Source organism: Emys orbicularis, chromosome 6 (genome assembly GCF_028017835.1).
Source record: "Emys orbicularis isolate rEmyOrb1 chromosome 6, rEmyOrb1.hap1, whole genome shotgun sequence".
NCBI lineage: Eukaryota > Metazoa > Chordata > Testudines > Emydidae > Emys > Emys orbicularis.
Window position 1 is genome coordinate 91,509,089 of NC_088688.1, and position 17,272 is coordinate 91,526,360.

General features: G+C 44.2%; 1 protein-coding gene across 1 annotated transcript in view; it reads left to right on the top strand.

Annotated features, from left to right (window-relative positions):
- Window positions 1-1,407: 1,407 nt before the first annotated feature.
- The window catches only part of UBQLN1 (ubiquilin 1), a 39,084-nt gene continuing 23,219 nt past the window's right edge, over window positions 1,408-17,272 (top strand). The window contains exon 1 of the mRNA XM_065406002.1: window positions 1,408-1,569. Coding sequence (XP_065262074.1) covers window positions 1,408-1,569 — 162 coding nt within the window. The remainder of the gene's footprint in view (window positions 1,570-17,272) is intronic.

Consider the following 17,272-nt stretch of genomic DNA (forward strand, 5'->3'; position numbering starts at 1 on the left):
TATTCCGGGGGTTAGGAGCAGAGTGGAGTCTAAAGGTTACAGACAGCACAACCAAGCAGATAACTTGGCAGGTGTTCTGGAAAGCACTGTGGCAAAGTAGATATGACATTGAGTGTGCCAGATTGTATATCTGCGCTCTATACTAAGCAGATCCATCTGGATCTTTTGCAACCTCTCGGGTATCACTAGAACAATGATTTTCAACCTGTGGTCCATGGACCCTGGGGGTCCACAGATTATATCTAAAGGCTCTGCGAAAGGTGGTAGTTATGACAGAGCAGTGGTTTTCAACTGGGGGTTCACAGACTATGTCTAAGATTTCCCTCCATTTGAAATTTTTTAGGGGTCTGCAAATGAGAAACAGTTGAAAACGACTGATCTATGGCAGTGGGAGCTGGGGTGAAAAGAGCACTACTTTCACCCCCTAGGCTATGAGACCCTGGCTGTCACACACCCCAGACAATGTACCAGTTATGACGGAGTGAGGCGGGTGCTGTGACAAAGCTGCAACATGCATGTGTCAGGTGAGATGCATGACACCATGACCTAGCTGCTCTACATAAAGGGGACGCAGATTTTCACTCATTGGGGTGGGTGGGCTGTACTTGGTGCTTAACCTTACTTGTGCCTGAGTCGGGCATGAGGCCTGCCCACACGGCCTGGAGCGCAGCTATCATGTGGCCCCTTGCTGTGCAGCATGCAAGTTGCAGAGTGAAAATAGGTCGCCTGGCTGCTTCAGAAGCCTCAGCAATGAACCAGTCAGTCCTGGGCACCGTGAACACTGCACGTGCTGCGCTGGGAGTGGCCTGGGGGCACCACGGACCCTCCGTCCCCACCCGGTGACAGCGGAGCACTAGGAGAGAGGGGGGCGGGACTCCCCTGGGTTCGAACCAAGACGGTCAGGAACTACTGAGGACTCGCTCTCAGACGCTCAAGCGGAAGGCAAAAGGCCGCACATGCGCACTAGGCAAAGCGAACGCACGCATCATCGCTCTAGCCCGGTCAGGTGACATACGCAGGCGCACTGGTTATGCAAGCAAACCGGAAGGAGTCTCACGGCGGCTAAGCTAGAGCCTTCGGTCGGAATTATTGCGCTCTGCCAGCAAGTCGATGCTGCGCGTGCGCACTGCGCAACACCCGTTGCACATGCGCACTAGGCTGACCTGTGTGCTCCACGCCAGGCGAGACAACATCCCTTTCTAGTAACTTCCCTCATTCACAACGTCATCAGTGTGCGCCGCGCCTGAGATGGGTTGTTTCCGTTTAACTCTTCGGGAGTGAGTGTGTTGCGAGTGTTTCCCGGTGTCGGCGCGCGAGAGGCAGCGGCGGTGAGGGGCCGGGTTTACGTAGCGTGCCCCGCGCGGCGAGAGCGAGCGAGACCTCGAGTAAGCGGCCCCCTGCCCCGCCATGGCCGAGAGCGGAGAGAGCCCCCCCGGGGCCCGCAGCCCCCCGGACTCCCCCGCCCCGGGAGGCGCCGCCTCCTCGGAGCCGCGGATCATCAAAGTCACCGTGAAAACCCCCAAAGAGAAGGAGGAGTTCGCGGTATCCGAGACCAGCAACGTGCGGCAGGTGAGGGGGGCGGGCCCGGGAGGCCGCGCCGGTAGCAGCGACGGGGGGGAGGTGGGCGAGGCCGCGCAGCTTCATGCTCCCGACTGAGTTTCCGAGGCCTGGGGAGCCATAGCCGTCCCGCTCCCGTGGGGAGAGGCTGAGGTTGGCAGCGCTCTCCATCAGCCGAGCCCAGCCGCAGTGCGGGGGCCTCCTAGCCAAGCCAGAGCCCTGCCGGGTGACGAAGCAGTGTCCCGCTGTGTTATCCTGTGCGCTGCCGCTGCCTGCCCTGGCCCTGAGTATCGCCCGCTATAGTACGGTTAGCGCTGCTACCAGCCGCGTCACGAGCCGTTGGGGCCGACTCGCCCACGGGCAGCGAGTCCTCAGCGCTTGCCTCTGCAGTCCCGTCGGCGAGAGGAGATGAGTGGCTTTAGCTCTCATACTGTAAGCTGAGCCTGAGCCCAGCCATCTGAGCGGTGCTAACAGCGGGAGACTGGGCCTCGAACTGACACGCATATTGTATGGGTTACCAGTCAGGCGGAGGTTGATGGTGAAAAAGGATAGTAACAGCCTTCACCTGACAGTCCTCGTGGCTAAAGAAAGGGGTACAGCGTGTAGTTTAGTTAGGGTGTGTACACGTGATGTCTTTACCCTAAAAAGAGCCTTACCACTTAAAATTATATTGATAAGGATGCTGCCAGTGAGATGCAGCCATAGCTGAGAGGGAATGTGCTGGTGCCATTACACAGTAGTTTCTCCAATGGTATTGTCTAACGATCATGAGCTGTTAGGGTCTTTTTCTGTATTCTAATGAAAATCAATTTGTTCCTTTGCACCTTGGGTTCATAGGGAAGAACAGGACCTATTGAAGCAAACCATTTCCTGATACTTAAGTCTTCCTTTGGAGACCTTCCATCCAAGTATGGACCAGGCCTGATTCTATTTAGCTTAGGAGAACCCTGAAGTTCTGTGGCTGCATGTCATAGGATATTAACAGTTAAACTTTAAAGCAACTAGCTGTAGAGTAGAAGTTTTCCTGCCAGTGAATGATACAGACTTTGCCACACTAACAGAGCTACAAAACCCAAAGAAATGTTGCCCATGAGAGCTTGTTTCATGCTCTTATTAAAAAGCGCTTAATTTTTGTGCATCACTGGAGCATTCAATGTATGCAACTTAAATTTACCTCCATAATGACTTCAACCAAAGCAGTAGCCTTCTGTTCTAAGCCTTTGCAACTAGGTGTTTTGGAACACGCCCAGTGTGTAGAAAATTTTACCAGCTGCCTACTGGCTGAAGGTCATAACTTCCTAGCCAGATAAGGATACAAAGGACAAGATGGGAGCTCCAGTAGCAAGACCTAGAATCAACAATCTGGTTAGAAGCACAGTCTCTTGGTGCTACTAGGAAGGGGTAAGATGTTGAAATTTCTACCAAGGCATTCCCTTTGGGCCCTGCTCAGGAATTTGATTTTGGTTTTTTAGATCAGTTTCTGGCTACTAGGCCAGAATTTTCATTACAGTCTTCCTCTTGGCGGCTTTGCCTATTAGGGATTGTCTATGCCACAGAGTTAGGTCAGCTTAACTACATCTTTCAGAGTTGTGAAAAATTTAATTCCCTGTGCAATGTAATTCAGAGGACTTAAACCCTGGTGTAGAAACTGCTAGGTTGACAAGAATTCTTCTGTCAACCTAACTAATGCTCCTCAGAGTTGGATTTACTACAGCAATGGAAGAACCCCTTCCATCTCTGTAATACTTGTCTACACTGCAGCAGCACAGCTGCAGCTATGCTGCTGTAACATTTCCAGTGTAGACATACCCTTAGCTTCTCCAGAGCCTCCCGACTGCTGCAGTGGGGTAGGCTCTTTGCTACGCTGCTCGCAAGCTTCATTTTTGGACTTTTCTTACCTAGGCAAAATTCCAGTGTGCTTTGATACTTCTGGCTGCTTTCCTAAGCAGCAGCTGTGTGAAACTGACAATTTTTTCATTTCCCCCTTGACCTCAGAGTTCTGAATAGCAGTAGTGAAACTGATTAGTCTTATTTCACTCTTTTGCCAAAACTTTGTAACTTTTGACATTAGAGCTGAGATATTCAAAGCCATTTCAGGGATGTAGACAAATCTTTCGCTGAAATTAATAGGCAATATGTCTCTTTTCTCCTATATGGCTTTGAGCATTTCGCTGTTTGTGGGCTACAAATAACAACTCTGCATCATTTTACATCTGGAAATTTGTTTTTCAGAGTTCTTATATTCTGTATAGGAACTAGTTTAGGTCTCTCACTTGCCATGAAAAGCTTTACACTTGCAAATGGATTTTCCAAGCCCCGCTTAGGTACTATAGTAATGGGTTCATTATAAGTATCTGGGTAGACCAATGTACTTGTGCGTGACTTTTTATCATTAAATATCATTCCTTGGATCTATATATGAAATACATGTACAATAGATATATAAATTGACTACTTTTTAAAAATGTGATATTTTAATGGAGATGCACTCTCTGCTAGTAGACAGCTGACTAAAAATTGGAATTGTTATAAACTAGTTAATAGAGAAATGAAATAGTTTCCAAAAATAAACACAAGTTTTGGACTTCAGGTGATTTATAGAATATATATACATAAATTGCAAATACTTAAGCAAATTAGTTAAAATTAGATCCTGCTTTTACCTGATAAGACCTTGGGTGAAATGCTGGCCCCATTGAAATCAATGGCAAAAGCTACCATAGACGTCAGTGGGGCCAGGATTTCATCTCTGCAATAGTTGATGCCCCTGCTAACATCTGAGAAGATGTAAGGTCTGAAGCTCCTGTAATACTTCAGATATTAGCAGCTCTTGCTATACAATCATATTAACCTGTTGTCGATGCTCACTGTCAGCAATGGATGTAGTTGAACCAGTGCTAAAAATGGATTAATTTCAAGTGTAGACAGGACCAAATAGTTTTGAACACCAGTTCAGCTGCATCTGTTGCTGACACATAGTCAGCAATGGGTCCTTTTGCTAGTGTAGGCAGGGACAATGATGTCCTCCATAGCTGCAGGAAAAACATAGAAATAAGGTGAGGGTCTGAACTTGTGTGGGCAGATACAATAGCCTTTCAGTTCACCTTAAACTGTATATCTGTAACGAGCATAATCCCTTAGTCATTTGAGACTTTATTTTTGAAGTTCATTTTAAGAAAAGTTTACTGCACAGTGAGTTCCGGAATAGAACAGTGTGACAGCACCCAGGGTTGTGAGACACCTCACCATCAACTGCCCTTAGTGTGAGGAAGTCTTGTTTGTGCTTGCGGTGTGGTGGATCAGTTCCCTGAAACCACCAGCCTCTGGCAGCACAAGCACTGACTTCCAGGCCTCCACAGGCCTTGCTCTGTCTGTACAGGTAGCGAGTGATAGGCACACACTAACCCCCACCCTTAGAGCATTTCCTGCAATGTGTCCAGCCCCTTATCCGCTAACACTCATCGAATTACCAGGTCTGCTGTTCCCAAAGAAACAGTACAGACGAGCTTGTAAGTTTCAACTTTCTTTCACCACTGTGCTTAGCACCACAACACTTAGATATATCTATAGTGAAAACAAGAATAAGTTTATAATCAAAGAACAAAGATTCAAGTTACCATGATAAGAATACAAATTTCAGAGTAGCAGCCGTGTTAGTCTGTATCCGCAAAAATAACAGGAGTACTTGTGGCACCTTAGAGACTAACAAATTTATTAGAGCATAAGCTTTCGTGGGCTACAACCCACTTCTTCGGATGCATAAAGAGTGAACCATATATTGAGGAGATATATATACACACACATACAGAGAGCATGAACAGGTGGGAGTTGTCTTACCAACTCTGAGAGGCCAATTAAGTAAGAGAAAAAAAACTTTTGAAGTGATAATCAAGATGGTTCAGTACAGACAGTTTGATAAGAAGCAAGTGTGAAAATACTTACAAGGGGAGATAGATTCAATGTTTGTAATGGCTCAGCCATTCCCAATCCACAGCTAACCTAGTGGCTGAACTCTGTGACTTTGTCCTCACCCACAACTATTTCACATTTGGGGACAATATATACCTTCAAGTCAGCGGCACTGCTATGGGTACCCGCATGGCCCCGCAGTATGCCAACATTTTTATGGCTGACTTAGAACAACGCTTCCTTAGCTCTCGTCCCCTAACGCCCCTACTCTACTTGCGCTACATTGATGACATCTTCATCATCTGGACCCATGGAAAAGAAGCCCTTGAGGAATTCCACCATGATTTCAATAATTTCCATCCCACCATCAACCTCAGCCTAGATCAATCCACACAAGCGGTCCATTTCCTGGACACTACTGTGCTAATAAGCGATGGTCACATAAATACCACCCTGTACCGGAAACCTACTGACCGCTACACTTACCTACATGCCTCCAGCTTCCATCCAGGACACACCACACGATCCATTGTCTACAGCCAAGCTCTAAGATATAACCGCATTTGCTCCAATCCCTCAGATAGAGACAAGCACCTACAAGATCTCTATCAAGCATTCTTAAAACTACAATACCCACCTGCTGAAGTGAAAAAACAGATTGACAGAGCCAGACGAGTACCCAGAAGTCACCTCCTACAAGACAGGGCCAACAAAGAAAATAACAGAACACCACTAGCTGTCACCTTCAGCCCCCAACTAAAACCTCTCCAGCGCATCATCAGAGATCTACAACCTATCCTGAAAGATGATCCTTTACTCTCACAGATCTTGGGAGACAGACCTGTCCTCGCTTACAGACAACCCCCCAACCTAAAGCAAATACTCACCAGCAACCACACATCACTGAACAAAAACACTGACCCAGGAACCTATCCTTGTAACAAAGCCCGATGCCAACTCTGTCCACATATCTATTCAAGTGACACCATCATAGGGCCTAATCACATCAGCTATACCATCAGTGGCTTGTTCACCTGCACATCTACCAATGTGATATATGCCATCATGTGCCAGCAATGCCCCTCTGCCATGTACATTGGCCAAACCGGACAGTCTCTACGCAAAAGAATTAATGGACACAAATCTGACATCAGGAATCATAATACTCAAAAACCAGTGGGAGAACACTTTAACCTGTCTGGCCATTCTTTGACAGACCTGCGGGTGGCTATCTTAAAACAGAAAAACTTCAAAAACAGACTCCAACGAGAGACTGCTGAGCTGGAATTGATATGCAAACTAGACACAATCAACTCAGGGCTAAATAGGGATTGGGAATGGCTGAGCCATTACAAACATTGAATCTATCTCCCCTTGTAAGTATTTTCACACTTGCTTCTTATCAAACTGTCTGTACTGAACCATCTTGATTATCACTTCAAAAGTTTTTTTTCTCTTACTTAATTGGCCTCTCAGAGTTGGTAAGACAACTCCCACCTGTTCATGCTCTCTGTATGTGTGTGTATATATATCTCCTCAATATATGGTTCACTCTTTATGCATCCGAAGAAGTGGGTTGTAGCCCACGAAAGCTTATGCTCTAATAAATTTGTTAGTCTCTAAGGTGCCACAAGTACTCCTGTTATTTTTAAGAATACAAATGGTTACACAGAAAACAAAATCATAACATGCTTTTTAGAAACTAAACTTAACTATCAAGTTATCCTCTTATCTGAAGATTATCTCACCCGAAGTTCTCTCCAGTGTTTTCAACCAAGCCAAGTGGGTTGAGATCCCACTTTCATGAAGCAAATTCACTGTCCACTTACTTCCTAGGTGAGGGATAACAGGGTGTCGTCTTTGTCCCCCAATTACAGCAGAGAAACCTTTGATATTCCTGCCTTTCCTCCTCTGTTTGCTTCTTCTATTACTTTTCTCTCTGAAGTTTTTCCGTAGTCCTTTATTAGCATTCGTTTCAGACTGGTAGGAGGAGACCCATTGTGAAACATACAATACTTAATTTACATGTAAACAGTCAGCTATATAAACATTTTTTCTCTGACAGAAAACCTGTTTTTCATTTTTACTGGTAGCCAGTCCCTGGACAACAGATGTTTCAGAACATAATTTTCAGTTTATACAAATACGGCTACGATTATGTCACAGAATCCGTGACTTCCATTGATCTCCGTGACATTTTCTGCCCTGGGGCTGGAGCTCCCAGCCAGGCCCCTCCCCCCTGCAGCCCCCAGCCCCCACACTGGTGGGGGCACCTGCAGCTGTCCAGCTGGGGGCATCAGAGGGTCCCGCAGCTGCCCAAGGCAGGTGGTGGGGACTCCCCGCAGCTGCCCAGTTTGTCAGGGATATTTTTAGTGAAAGTCAGGGTTGGGCCATGAGCTTCCATAAATTTTGGTTTATTGACCATGACCTGTCCAACTAAAAATGTGTGACAAAAACGTAGCCTTGTATATAAATAACTCCTTACACAACATTCATACATGCATTTCACAATGATAGTGATGACCAGCGTGACACCAGCTTTTATGACACCTAACGTGACACTCTTTGGTGAATTAGAATGTACATGCAAGATCCAGACTGTCTACACTACACAGCTTTTCACAACATGGCTGTATTGCTACAACCATGCCGCTAAAAGCTGTGCAGTGTAGCCGCTGTTTGTCAGCTCGTCTCCTGACAAAAAACTTCCACCCCCGACGAGTGGGGTTAGCTTTGTCGGCAGGAGAGCGCTCCTGCCGATAAAGCGCTGTTCACACTGGCACTTGTTGTTGGCAAAACTTTTGTCTTTTGTGGTATGTTGTTTTTTCTTAACACCTCTAAAAGACAAAAGTTTTATCGTTTAATTGCCAGTGTAGACAAAGCCCCCGTGTAGGGTGCATTTAAGCAAGGAGGGAATGTGTGTAGAGTGTTTTTGTGCTCTGGTGATCCCTGGATGCCACAACAGCCTCTTGGGGACCATTACAGCCGTGCATAGATTAGAGCAGCACGTAGACTGCTCTAACTTGCATCAAAACCCAAATAAGCTGTAGGCAGCCTAGTTGACCGTAAAGGTGGAATATAGCCACCTTTCTCTTTCCCAGCACCTTTAGTTTCTGTGCTGAGCACAGGTGGGCCTGACCCAAGGACTGGGGCTGATATCGTCACTGTTTTTGAAATGGGTCTACTACTAAACTTGCACAACTGTACAAAGATTTGTAGTATATTGAGGGATGAGGAATAGCTGTAAACCTGCTGACTCCAGACTAGGTAAATTATTTGGCTAGATATTTCATCTTTTGTTTGAAGAATCAATCACAGATATAGGAGCATGCTGACTGCTCTTCCAGAAAATGCACATTCCAGAATGTTCTTGTATTCAAGGGGATAATTTAGTTAGTTCTTTTTCACTTAGATTGTTTTAATAAAAGACGTTTTAGGAGAGGTCCTAGGGAAGAGGGCAAAAGTGGGTAAGGTGGGGAAGAGGAAGTCATTTTAAGGGCCTTTTGTTCCTTAAATAATCTCTCCTATTTGTAGTGTATGACTTAAACTGTGTTTGAATGGTAAAAGATGTTGGAATCAACCAACTTAAACAACTTTACTCTTTTCATTTTTAGGCAGTTTACCTTGGAAGAGTTAAAGCTCACTGGGCATTCACTGATGTGCTTCTTTGTGTTCCTGAGCTCATGCTCTCTGTTAACATTTCATGCAATCCAGGGTTGAAGTTGGCAATGTTCAAGGTTCTGAGTGTAGTTGGTTCAGTGTTTCCATACGCATACACAAAAATCCCAAAATGTCAAGTCATGCATTATTTTGTAAATACTACAGTCCCGTGGCAGAAAAATGCAGCCTGCTTTATCTTTTTAACGTGTATGCAAACAGTCCACTTACATATTAAAATGCTCCAAACATTCACAGAAATATTCTATAGATTGTTTGTAGTTGTCAAGGCACTCTTATTTTAGGATCCTGTATTTAAGTGCTTATAACTCTTACAAAAAATTACCCTCAGGACTGAAATTTTTCATGTTTGTCCTAAGCTCACAGGTAAATCTTCTCTTGGTAAGGTTAGTACAATGCAACTTAAATTATCGAACCATAGAAAAAAATTTCAAGTATTTCTGTGCTCTCATGATTCCTTTTTTAAATTTCAGCCTTGCCATGGAGTGTTTCTTGTCCTCTTTGAAGTGCGTTTGATATGTTTGGAGTAATTTCCAATAGATTAAAAATAAGATGCCACATATTTTAAAATAATGTGCCGTGCACGTTACACTGTACTCAATTTTAAAATGCTGCTGGAGTGCCTTTTTACAAGCGTACATGCACACATATAGCTTATTCTGGAGTTCTGCATGATAAAAAGATGGCTATTTGTGCATTACTTTTCTCTTTCTCTTTAAAACACCCAAAAGAAAAAAGCTATTCATGGAACACTATGGTTGAACGTTTAAATGCATAAATCTGACAATTCAAAATTGTTATTGGTTCCCACAATTACAGCTTAGCCACATTCAACGTATTAAGGCCTGATGTTGAACAGTGTTAACGTAATTATAAAACTATATATATGAAATGGAACAAATGTTGGCACCATATTTTCATATTCCTGATGTGTGCAATTTGCTTTCAATTCCTGTAAACTAGTGTAAACCAATCCTTTCTCAGTGATTTTCTCACAGTCCACAGATTGATGAACGGTATAACATAGGTGTGGCTTTCATCAACATAGGTTCACTCTCAAAACTACTGAAGTTACATAATAGTCAGACTTACTGCTCTTTCCAGCTATTGATAGTGTGATCTGTTTGATTGTTTCTAGTTAAGCATCTGAGTGCATAAAAGTTTCAAAAACAGAGTACAAATTTGAGTTCTTTTCTTCTATTCCCTAAACTACACGTTAAAACCCATCAAACTCACAGCCAACTCATGTGAACTGACTCATCCTTGCAAATCATCAACTCTTCTTCATGCATTTCTTTTTCTTAAAAAACAAACAAACAAACACTGCAGGGATGAATTACTCAGCACTTCATAACTTGAATTCTTTCTCCCACATTCTGGAAACTTGATTTAAAAGCTGTTCAAGAACAACAAAAACGTACTGTTTGGTTTGGTAATGGTGACTTTTTAAAAAATATGTATTTACTTTCCTCCAAAACCTGGATAAGGTAAAAATAATGCCATATTAAAAAAATATATATATATATATACAATCAAGAATTTTGCCAACATTTTTCTGATAAATGATTGACAGACAAATAGTTAAGCATCAAACAACTGTAAGAATAAAGGTTTGAAGTCTCTTGTAATCAAATATGATTTTTGAGTGATAATTCCAAATGAAGTAAATTGCCTGTGCTCCATCACTTTTTTCTGTAAATCAGAATTGTAATGAAAGTTTATAAACCAAAGCACAAAATCTAATTTTCTGCCCTATCTTGATGGGTTTTTTTAAAAATTCAATCACCCTGGGTCTGTTGGGAAAGCAGAACTTTGAAAGGCTGCTCTAAATACTGTTATGAATTCAGTCCACAAGGAAAAACTAATCAATGAAATACTTGGTTGCAGAGGAATCATTGACAGAATGGCAGTGGGTGGTCAGATACTTGATTTGGATAGGTGAGATCTTGGACCACATTCTAAAGTATTAAGGATTGTGTGCTGGGAGGGAGGAAAAATTATTTGTTTGGACCTGCCCTTGTTGATGGAGTTGATAATTTATGTTCCTTATCACTAAAATTTACCATACCAAAGAAATATTACTTTTAGTAGCAGAAACAAAGCAGTCTAATAAAAAGTTATGTCAGACGTTAAGAAGATAAGGTTAGTTGAACTTTAATAAAATCCCTTTTAAGATAGCTCTGGTGTTGCCTAAAATAAACCTACTAGCTTTTCTTTGTATGTTACTATGTTTTTGGTTCTGTAATGCCTAATTATAAATTAGGTAAAAAGCAACAGAGGGTCCTGTGGCACCTTTAAGACTAACAGAAGTATTGGGAGCATAAGCTTTCGTGGGTAAGAACCTCACTTCTTCAGATGCAAGTCCTGCATCTGAAGAAGTGAGGTTCTTACCCACGAAAGCTTATGCTCCCAATACTTCTGTTAGTCTTAAAGGTGCCACAGGACCCTCTGTTGCTTTTTACAGATTCAGACTAACACGGCTACCCCTCGGATACTATAAATTAGGTGGAAAAACTAACCTGTAGATGCAGTGTGTGTATTTTTTCTCAAGCAAACACTTGCTGTTTTATGAGCAATAGAACTTGAACTCATTTAGTTTTCTCGGTGAGAATGTCGCTAAATTGTCTAGCTCTGGCAAGTTTAAATTTAACACCTTTGTAGCACTCGTATGCTAAAAAAGGATAGTTGGCTGGGTTCTCGAAATGTTGTTCTCCTTAAAAAGGTGATAGGCATAATGGGATTCCATGTTAACTTTCTAGCAATCTAGTTCCAGATCATTTTTCTCAGTTTATAGGAATATAGTGCTCTTTGTCACCTGATCTCAAACCACTTTACAAAGGAGGTGAGTATAATTATCCCTATTTTACAGATGGTGAAATTGAGGCACAGAGTTGAAGTGGCTTGCCCAATAGTAACCAGCAGTAGAGTTGGGATTAGAATCTCTTGGGTCCCAGTCCAGTGCTCTTTCCACCAGACTACACTGCCTCACTAGTAATTTTTTTTAAACTGACAATCCTACAAATTCAGCCAAGGAATTGAAAGAGAGATTCTTTCCTGCTCTCTCTAATCACAAGAAATGACAATTCTGCAGATTTTATGGGGTTGCACAGATTTAATTGAGGTATTTGGAACATCAAGTAGAATATTGGTTCCTTTGTGTAAGACAGAGGGCATGGCTACACTATAAACTTAAGCTGATCTATGTTAGGTTGATTTACAGCCACTGTAGTGGTAATTACTGCAGTGGTTCATGTCCGCACTGCCCTTCTTCTGTCGGTGGTGTGCACCTTCACTTGGAGTGTTTCCACCCACTTATGAGGGGCAGTGTGGGGGCTGACAGCCGGGGCTCTCAGTTCTGCGCGCAGCATCCTGCCATGAGCTGGGCTCCCCTCCTCCCCCTGGGCTCCCTGTGGGGAACAGGGTAGCCATACCTGGCTTCTTAGCTCTCCGCTCTCCACCCGGAGCATGGCAGCTGACCAGACTCTGGGCGCGGAGCTCCCTGTTGGGTACAGCCATGCTCCAGTGAGGAGCTGAGAGCCGGGGGGGGGGGGGGGGGGGCAGCCAGGCTAACAGCGGGGAGATCCACATCTGGTGTCCAGTTGGTTGCACCATTCCCAGCAGGGAGCTGAGAATCCTGGTGCCAGCGGAACGGTGAAATTGACAAGAATGGCAGCCAGTACGTATAAGTAACAGAATGTCTACAGAGACGTTGCATCGCCCCAAATACACTGAAATAAGCCCTGGGTGTCTCGTGGAGGTGGAGTTATGTCAGTGTACTACGGCATTTACATCGGTGGGAGCAAGGCTGTGGTATGTACACTGACATAATTAGGTCGACCTAATGTAGTGTAGAACAGGCCTGAATGCAATCCAGCTAATTCTTTTAGCTGTGTTGCCTCTATTTTTAATAGGAATAAATAATAGTGAAAACTTATTTGTTGTTACATATATGACTTGGAACATAACAGGGAGCAGCTCTGAGTAAGGTGGTGTCAATCTTTGAAATAGAACTGCACTTTAAATGACTTTTAGGAACATAAATCTTGTTGTAACTCTTTCACCCAGCTACAAAGCCTGGACAGTCTCTCCTATAGTGTGAGACTGCCTGTATTAAACTGTTCAAAACAAAAGTCCTGTGCTTGGAAGAGCGAGCAGCTTTCACTTCCTTGTTTAGATATATAAAGTTGCAGGCTGGCATTTTCAAAGGGGCCAAAAGGTGTTTGGTGCCCAGTTTTCGTGGGAGTTGGGTATCTAATTCTCGAGGCCTCTTTGAAAATCCTTGCTATAATAGCTAATAGTTATGAGTTGTATAGGTATCTGTCAGGCTAGGCCACGATTGGTTGGAAATGGGGAGTGGTCTTTCTGGTTATTTTTATTCCCTTGGTTTTATTCCTTTTATTTCACAACACTCTTTGTCTTCAGTCAGGCACATGAATGGGCCCTAATGCATCCACAGCTGCTGTTTTTTGCTTACCATGAGTCAGCAGACTGTTTGGCTTACCATATGGGGCTGTGGAAAGGCAGCTCAGGTTTTCATTTTTTAATTTTCCCTAGAATAATGTTTTTCTGATTTTTTTTTTTAAATGTCCTCCTTCACAAACATACTTTGAAAAGTATCTCATAATGTACCATTTCAAATACTGAGATTCAGAAGAATGAATGATTATTTGTCCATTGTGCCTGGCTAAAAGGTGCAACCAGCAGCTCCTTTGTGCCAAATTCTAGTGTAGAACCTGCTTGAGAAGGGCTTATTATATTGGCAGTTGCGTTGGAGATTGAGAAGCTAATGAAAAACAGTAACTTTGTTCAGGAATGGGAGATTAGAAGTCACCTGTAATGCAAATTGGTTTCTAGAGTACCCATTGTTCAACTTGTGTTCTGTTTTGGTGGGTGGGTGGGTTGGTTGGGTGTTCAAGTGCATTGTAAACTGGCAATCTGTTAGCTGTGGGCTTGGGTATTCTTGGCTTCCTTTCACCAGCCAGAAAAACTATTGCTGAAAATCACAAGTGATGGCTTGGATTTTCTTCAGTGTTTCTAGGGCTTCCTATTGTGTTAACAGATTAAATTCTAACAAGAGGGATACTGTATTTCCATTTTGCATAACCATATAATTGCGACTATTGCAAATGCAGATGATCTTTGTGCAGTGAGCTGCATGATGCAATCCACTAGGTTGCCAAAATGGCTCACAGTTCAGAATAGTTTTACTAACTAGGCAGAAGAGATTGCTTGACCAATTCCATGGCCATGGTATGTCATATAGGAATTGTTTGTGCCCTAGCTTGTCAGGGGCTGTTAGCATTTTCACCACTGGCATATTCTCCCACCTTTTGTATTTCTTTTTTTTTTTTGAGTCATCTGAAAACCATAGATATGTCTGGGCAGAGAGAAGGGAGTGGTGCTGCTTTGGATGCCAGTATATTGATGGCACTAGATAGCGTGTAGTTATATAATCTCACACAAATTGTTCAATATCTTGACCTCTTGAATGAATATTTCCTTCTAGAAATTGGTTCATATCAAATTAGACTTGATTTAAGATTAAATTTAAAGTTAATACTAATTTTCATTTATTGCAACTTTAATAATTTTTTCTTCAGCTTTAAAGCTGTAACTAAACAATGTTTTAGCAGTCACTACTGTTTTTATGACAAATCAGCACGTGTAAATAGCAGTATCTAAAATGTGTCTTTTGACCAGGAAGTAGCCATCAAGGTCAATTAAGGTTAAAAAGCCCCCTAAAAAAGAAAATTCTGAGCCATAATTTATTTTAGACCCTCATCCTGAAATGAGTTCCACGTGTGAAGAGCTCTATTGACTTAATAAAGCTTTGTGTAGGCACGGAGTTTTCTTGCCTTCACTGCCACAACACTACCTTCTTGTTTGTCTCATCCATCTTTTGTCTTTTTTTTTTTTTTTTTGGTCAGATTGCAAACTCTTTGGAGTAGGTACTGTCACTTTCTATGTTTATACCAGGGGTCGGCAACCTATGGCACACGTGCCAAAGATGGCACGTGAGCCGATTTTTAATGGCACGCTGCTGCCTGCCGGGGGGCCGGCGGCCGGGACCCTGGCAGGCAGCCCTGGGATTGGAGCCCCGGTGCCGGGATGAGCTCGGCTCTGTACTGGGGCAGGCCGCATCCCACAGCCTGAACCTGAGCCCAGGGGCTGCGGCTTGCCACCTGCTGGACCCTGGGAATAGCTGGATCGCGCCTCTTTCCCCACCCCAGATCACTGGACCTCGCTCCCGTCCGGCATTGAGGGCAGAACCCAGGAGTCTGGAGCCCTAGTCTCCGTCTGCCCCCCCACCCTCTGGAACAACTAGAGCCCAGCTGGAAACCTAGGAATCCAGAGTCCTCGCTCCCAGCACTCCTCCCCCGAGCGTCAGACACCAGCCCCTTCCCGAAGCCCAGGAGTCCCAACTCCCATCCCGCTGCCTTACCCCCCCCCCAAGCTCCTGCCCTGACCCCTGCACCCCCCTCACACACACCCAGCCCTCTGCCCTGACCCCTGCACCCCCCCCCACAACCCCAGCCCTGACTCAAGCCCTCCACACATACCCAGCCTCCCTATGCCCCGACTCGTGCACCCCCCTCAGATGCTCCCAGCCCTCTGCCCTGACTCCTGCACCCTCCTCACACACACCCCAGCCCCCTGCCCTGACTCCTGCACCCCCACACATACTCAGCCTTCACACACCCCATGCCCTGAGTCTTGCACACCCCACATCCCAACCCCCACCCTGAGCACCAAATGGGAGCTCCTGCACCGCCCCACCACCACCACATTCCCACCTGCACTCCTCGCACCAAATGGGAGCTACCCAGGTAAGCACTCCACACCCAAGCCTTCTGCCCCAACCCTGAGCCCCCTCCTTCATTCTAGCTCCTGGCCAGACCCTACACCTCAACCCCCAGCCTGCTCCTTCACCCCCCCAGCCCTGTGCTCAGTGCACTCCCACCCTCAGCTCAGTGCAGAGAGAGAGGAAGAGAATGTTTGTTTTGTGGTGGAGGTATGTTCAGTACAACTAGGTTGAAGCCACAACATAGTCATAGGATGGAAACAAACTTTGGTCACTGCTAATTAGAACTAGTGATCTGGATGTTGAAAAAGTTGCATTTCATTATCAGTTCCACTGAGTCATTCCTGTTCTTTTGACTGATTTCTTTAAATGTGTTCTATAATTTTTTTTCTGGTGATAAGAATACAAACTTAAGACAAGTAACAGCTGTCCCAGTTCAGGGCAATTGCACCTGTATTTCCCCCCTCTGTGGTCCACCAAGGGCACCCACTCTGGGCTCCCAGCCCTTCAGTTGTCACCTCTCTTGAGCAGATATCTACGTTTCTCTCCCTCCTGTTCCTTGCCAATACTGTGATATTCCCAGCAAGCCATACTTTTCTAAACAGAGGTGGGGAATTTGCATTAACCTCTCCCTAGATATTCCCCAGGAAATCCATTTAACACTTATTAAAGCAAAAGTCCATTCTTGTCTGGCATAGAGTCTTTTGAAATCCCAGGCATCACATCACATCCTCTTAAATAACAGGAGTACTTGTGGCACCTTAGAGACTAACAAATTTATTAGAGCATAAGCATATATGCATCCGAAGAAGTGGGTTGTAGCCCACGAAAGCTTATGCTCTAATAAATTTGTTAGTCTCTAAGGTGCCACAAGTACTCCTGTTGTTTTTGCGGATACAGACTAACACGCCTGCTACTCTGAAACCTGTCATCACATCCTCTTGTCTCTCTCCCCCAGGTTACATTCAATCCTGTCCCACAATAATATATAAACTTTGCATTTCATACAATGGACCTCAAAGATACCTAAACTTAAGATCTCCCAAGGATATGCAGGAAATTGCTATATCTGTCACAACAACTGCTTTCCATAACTTTGTAAATAACACACCAGTCCTGTAAAGCTAATGCATAGTATCATGTAGAGAAGTTAAGTGGTGAAATGATACACTACACAGAAGTATTTCAAAATAATGTGCTGTATAACCCCCATAAGAGCAAGAAAATAGAGTTAGATGGCCATGGTAGCATTAGCTCAGCTTAGCTATGGTTCTCTTATATGTGCTTTGACTACAGGAATTTGACCCCATTTCAGTACATGGCGAT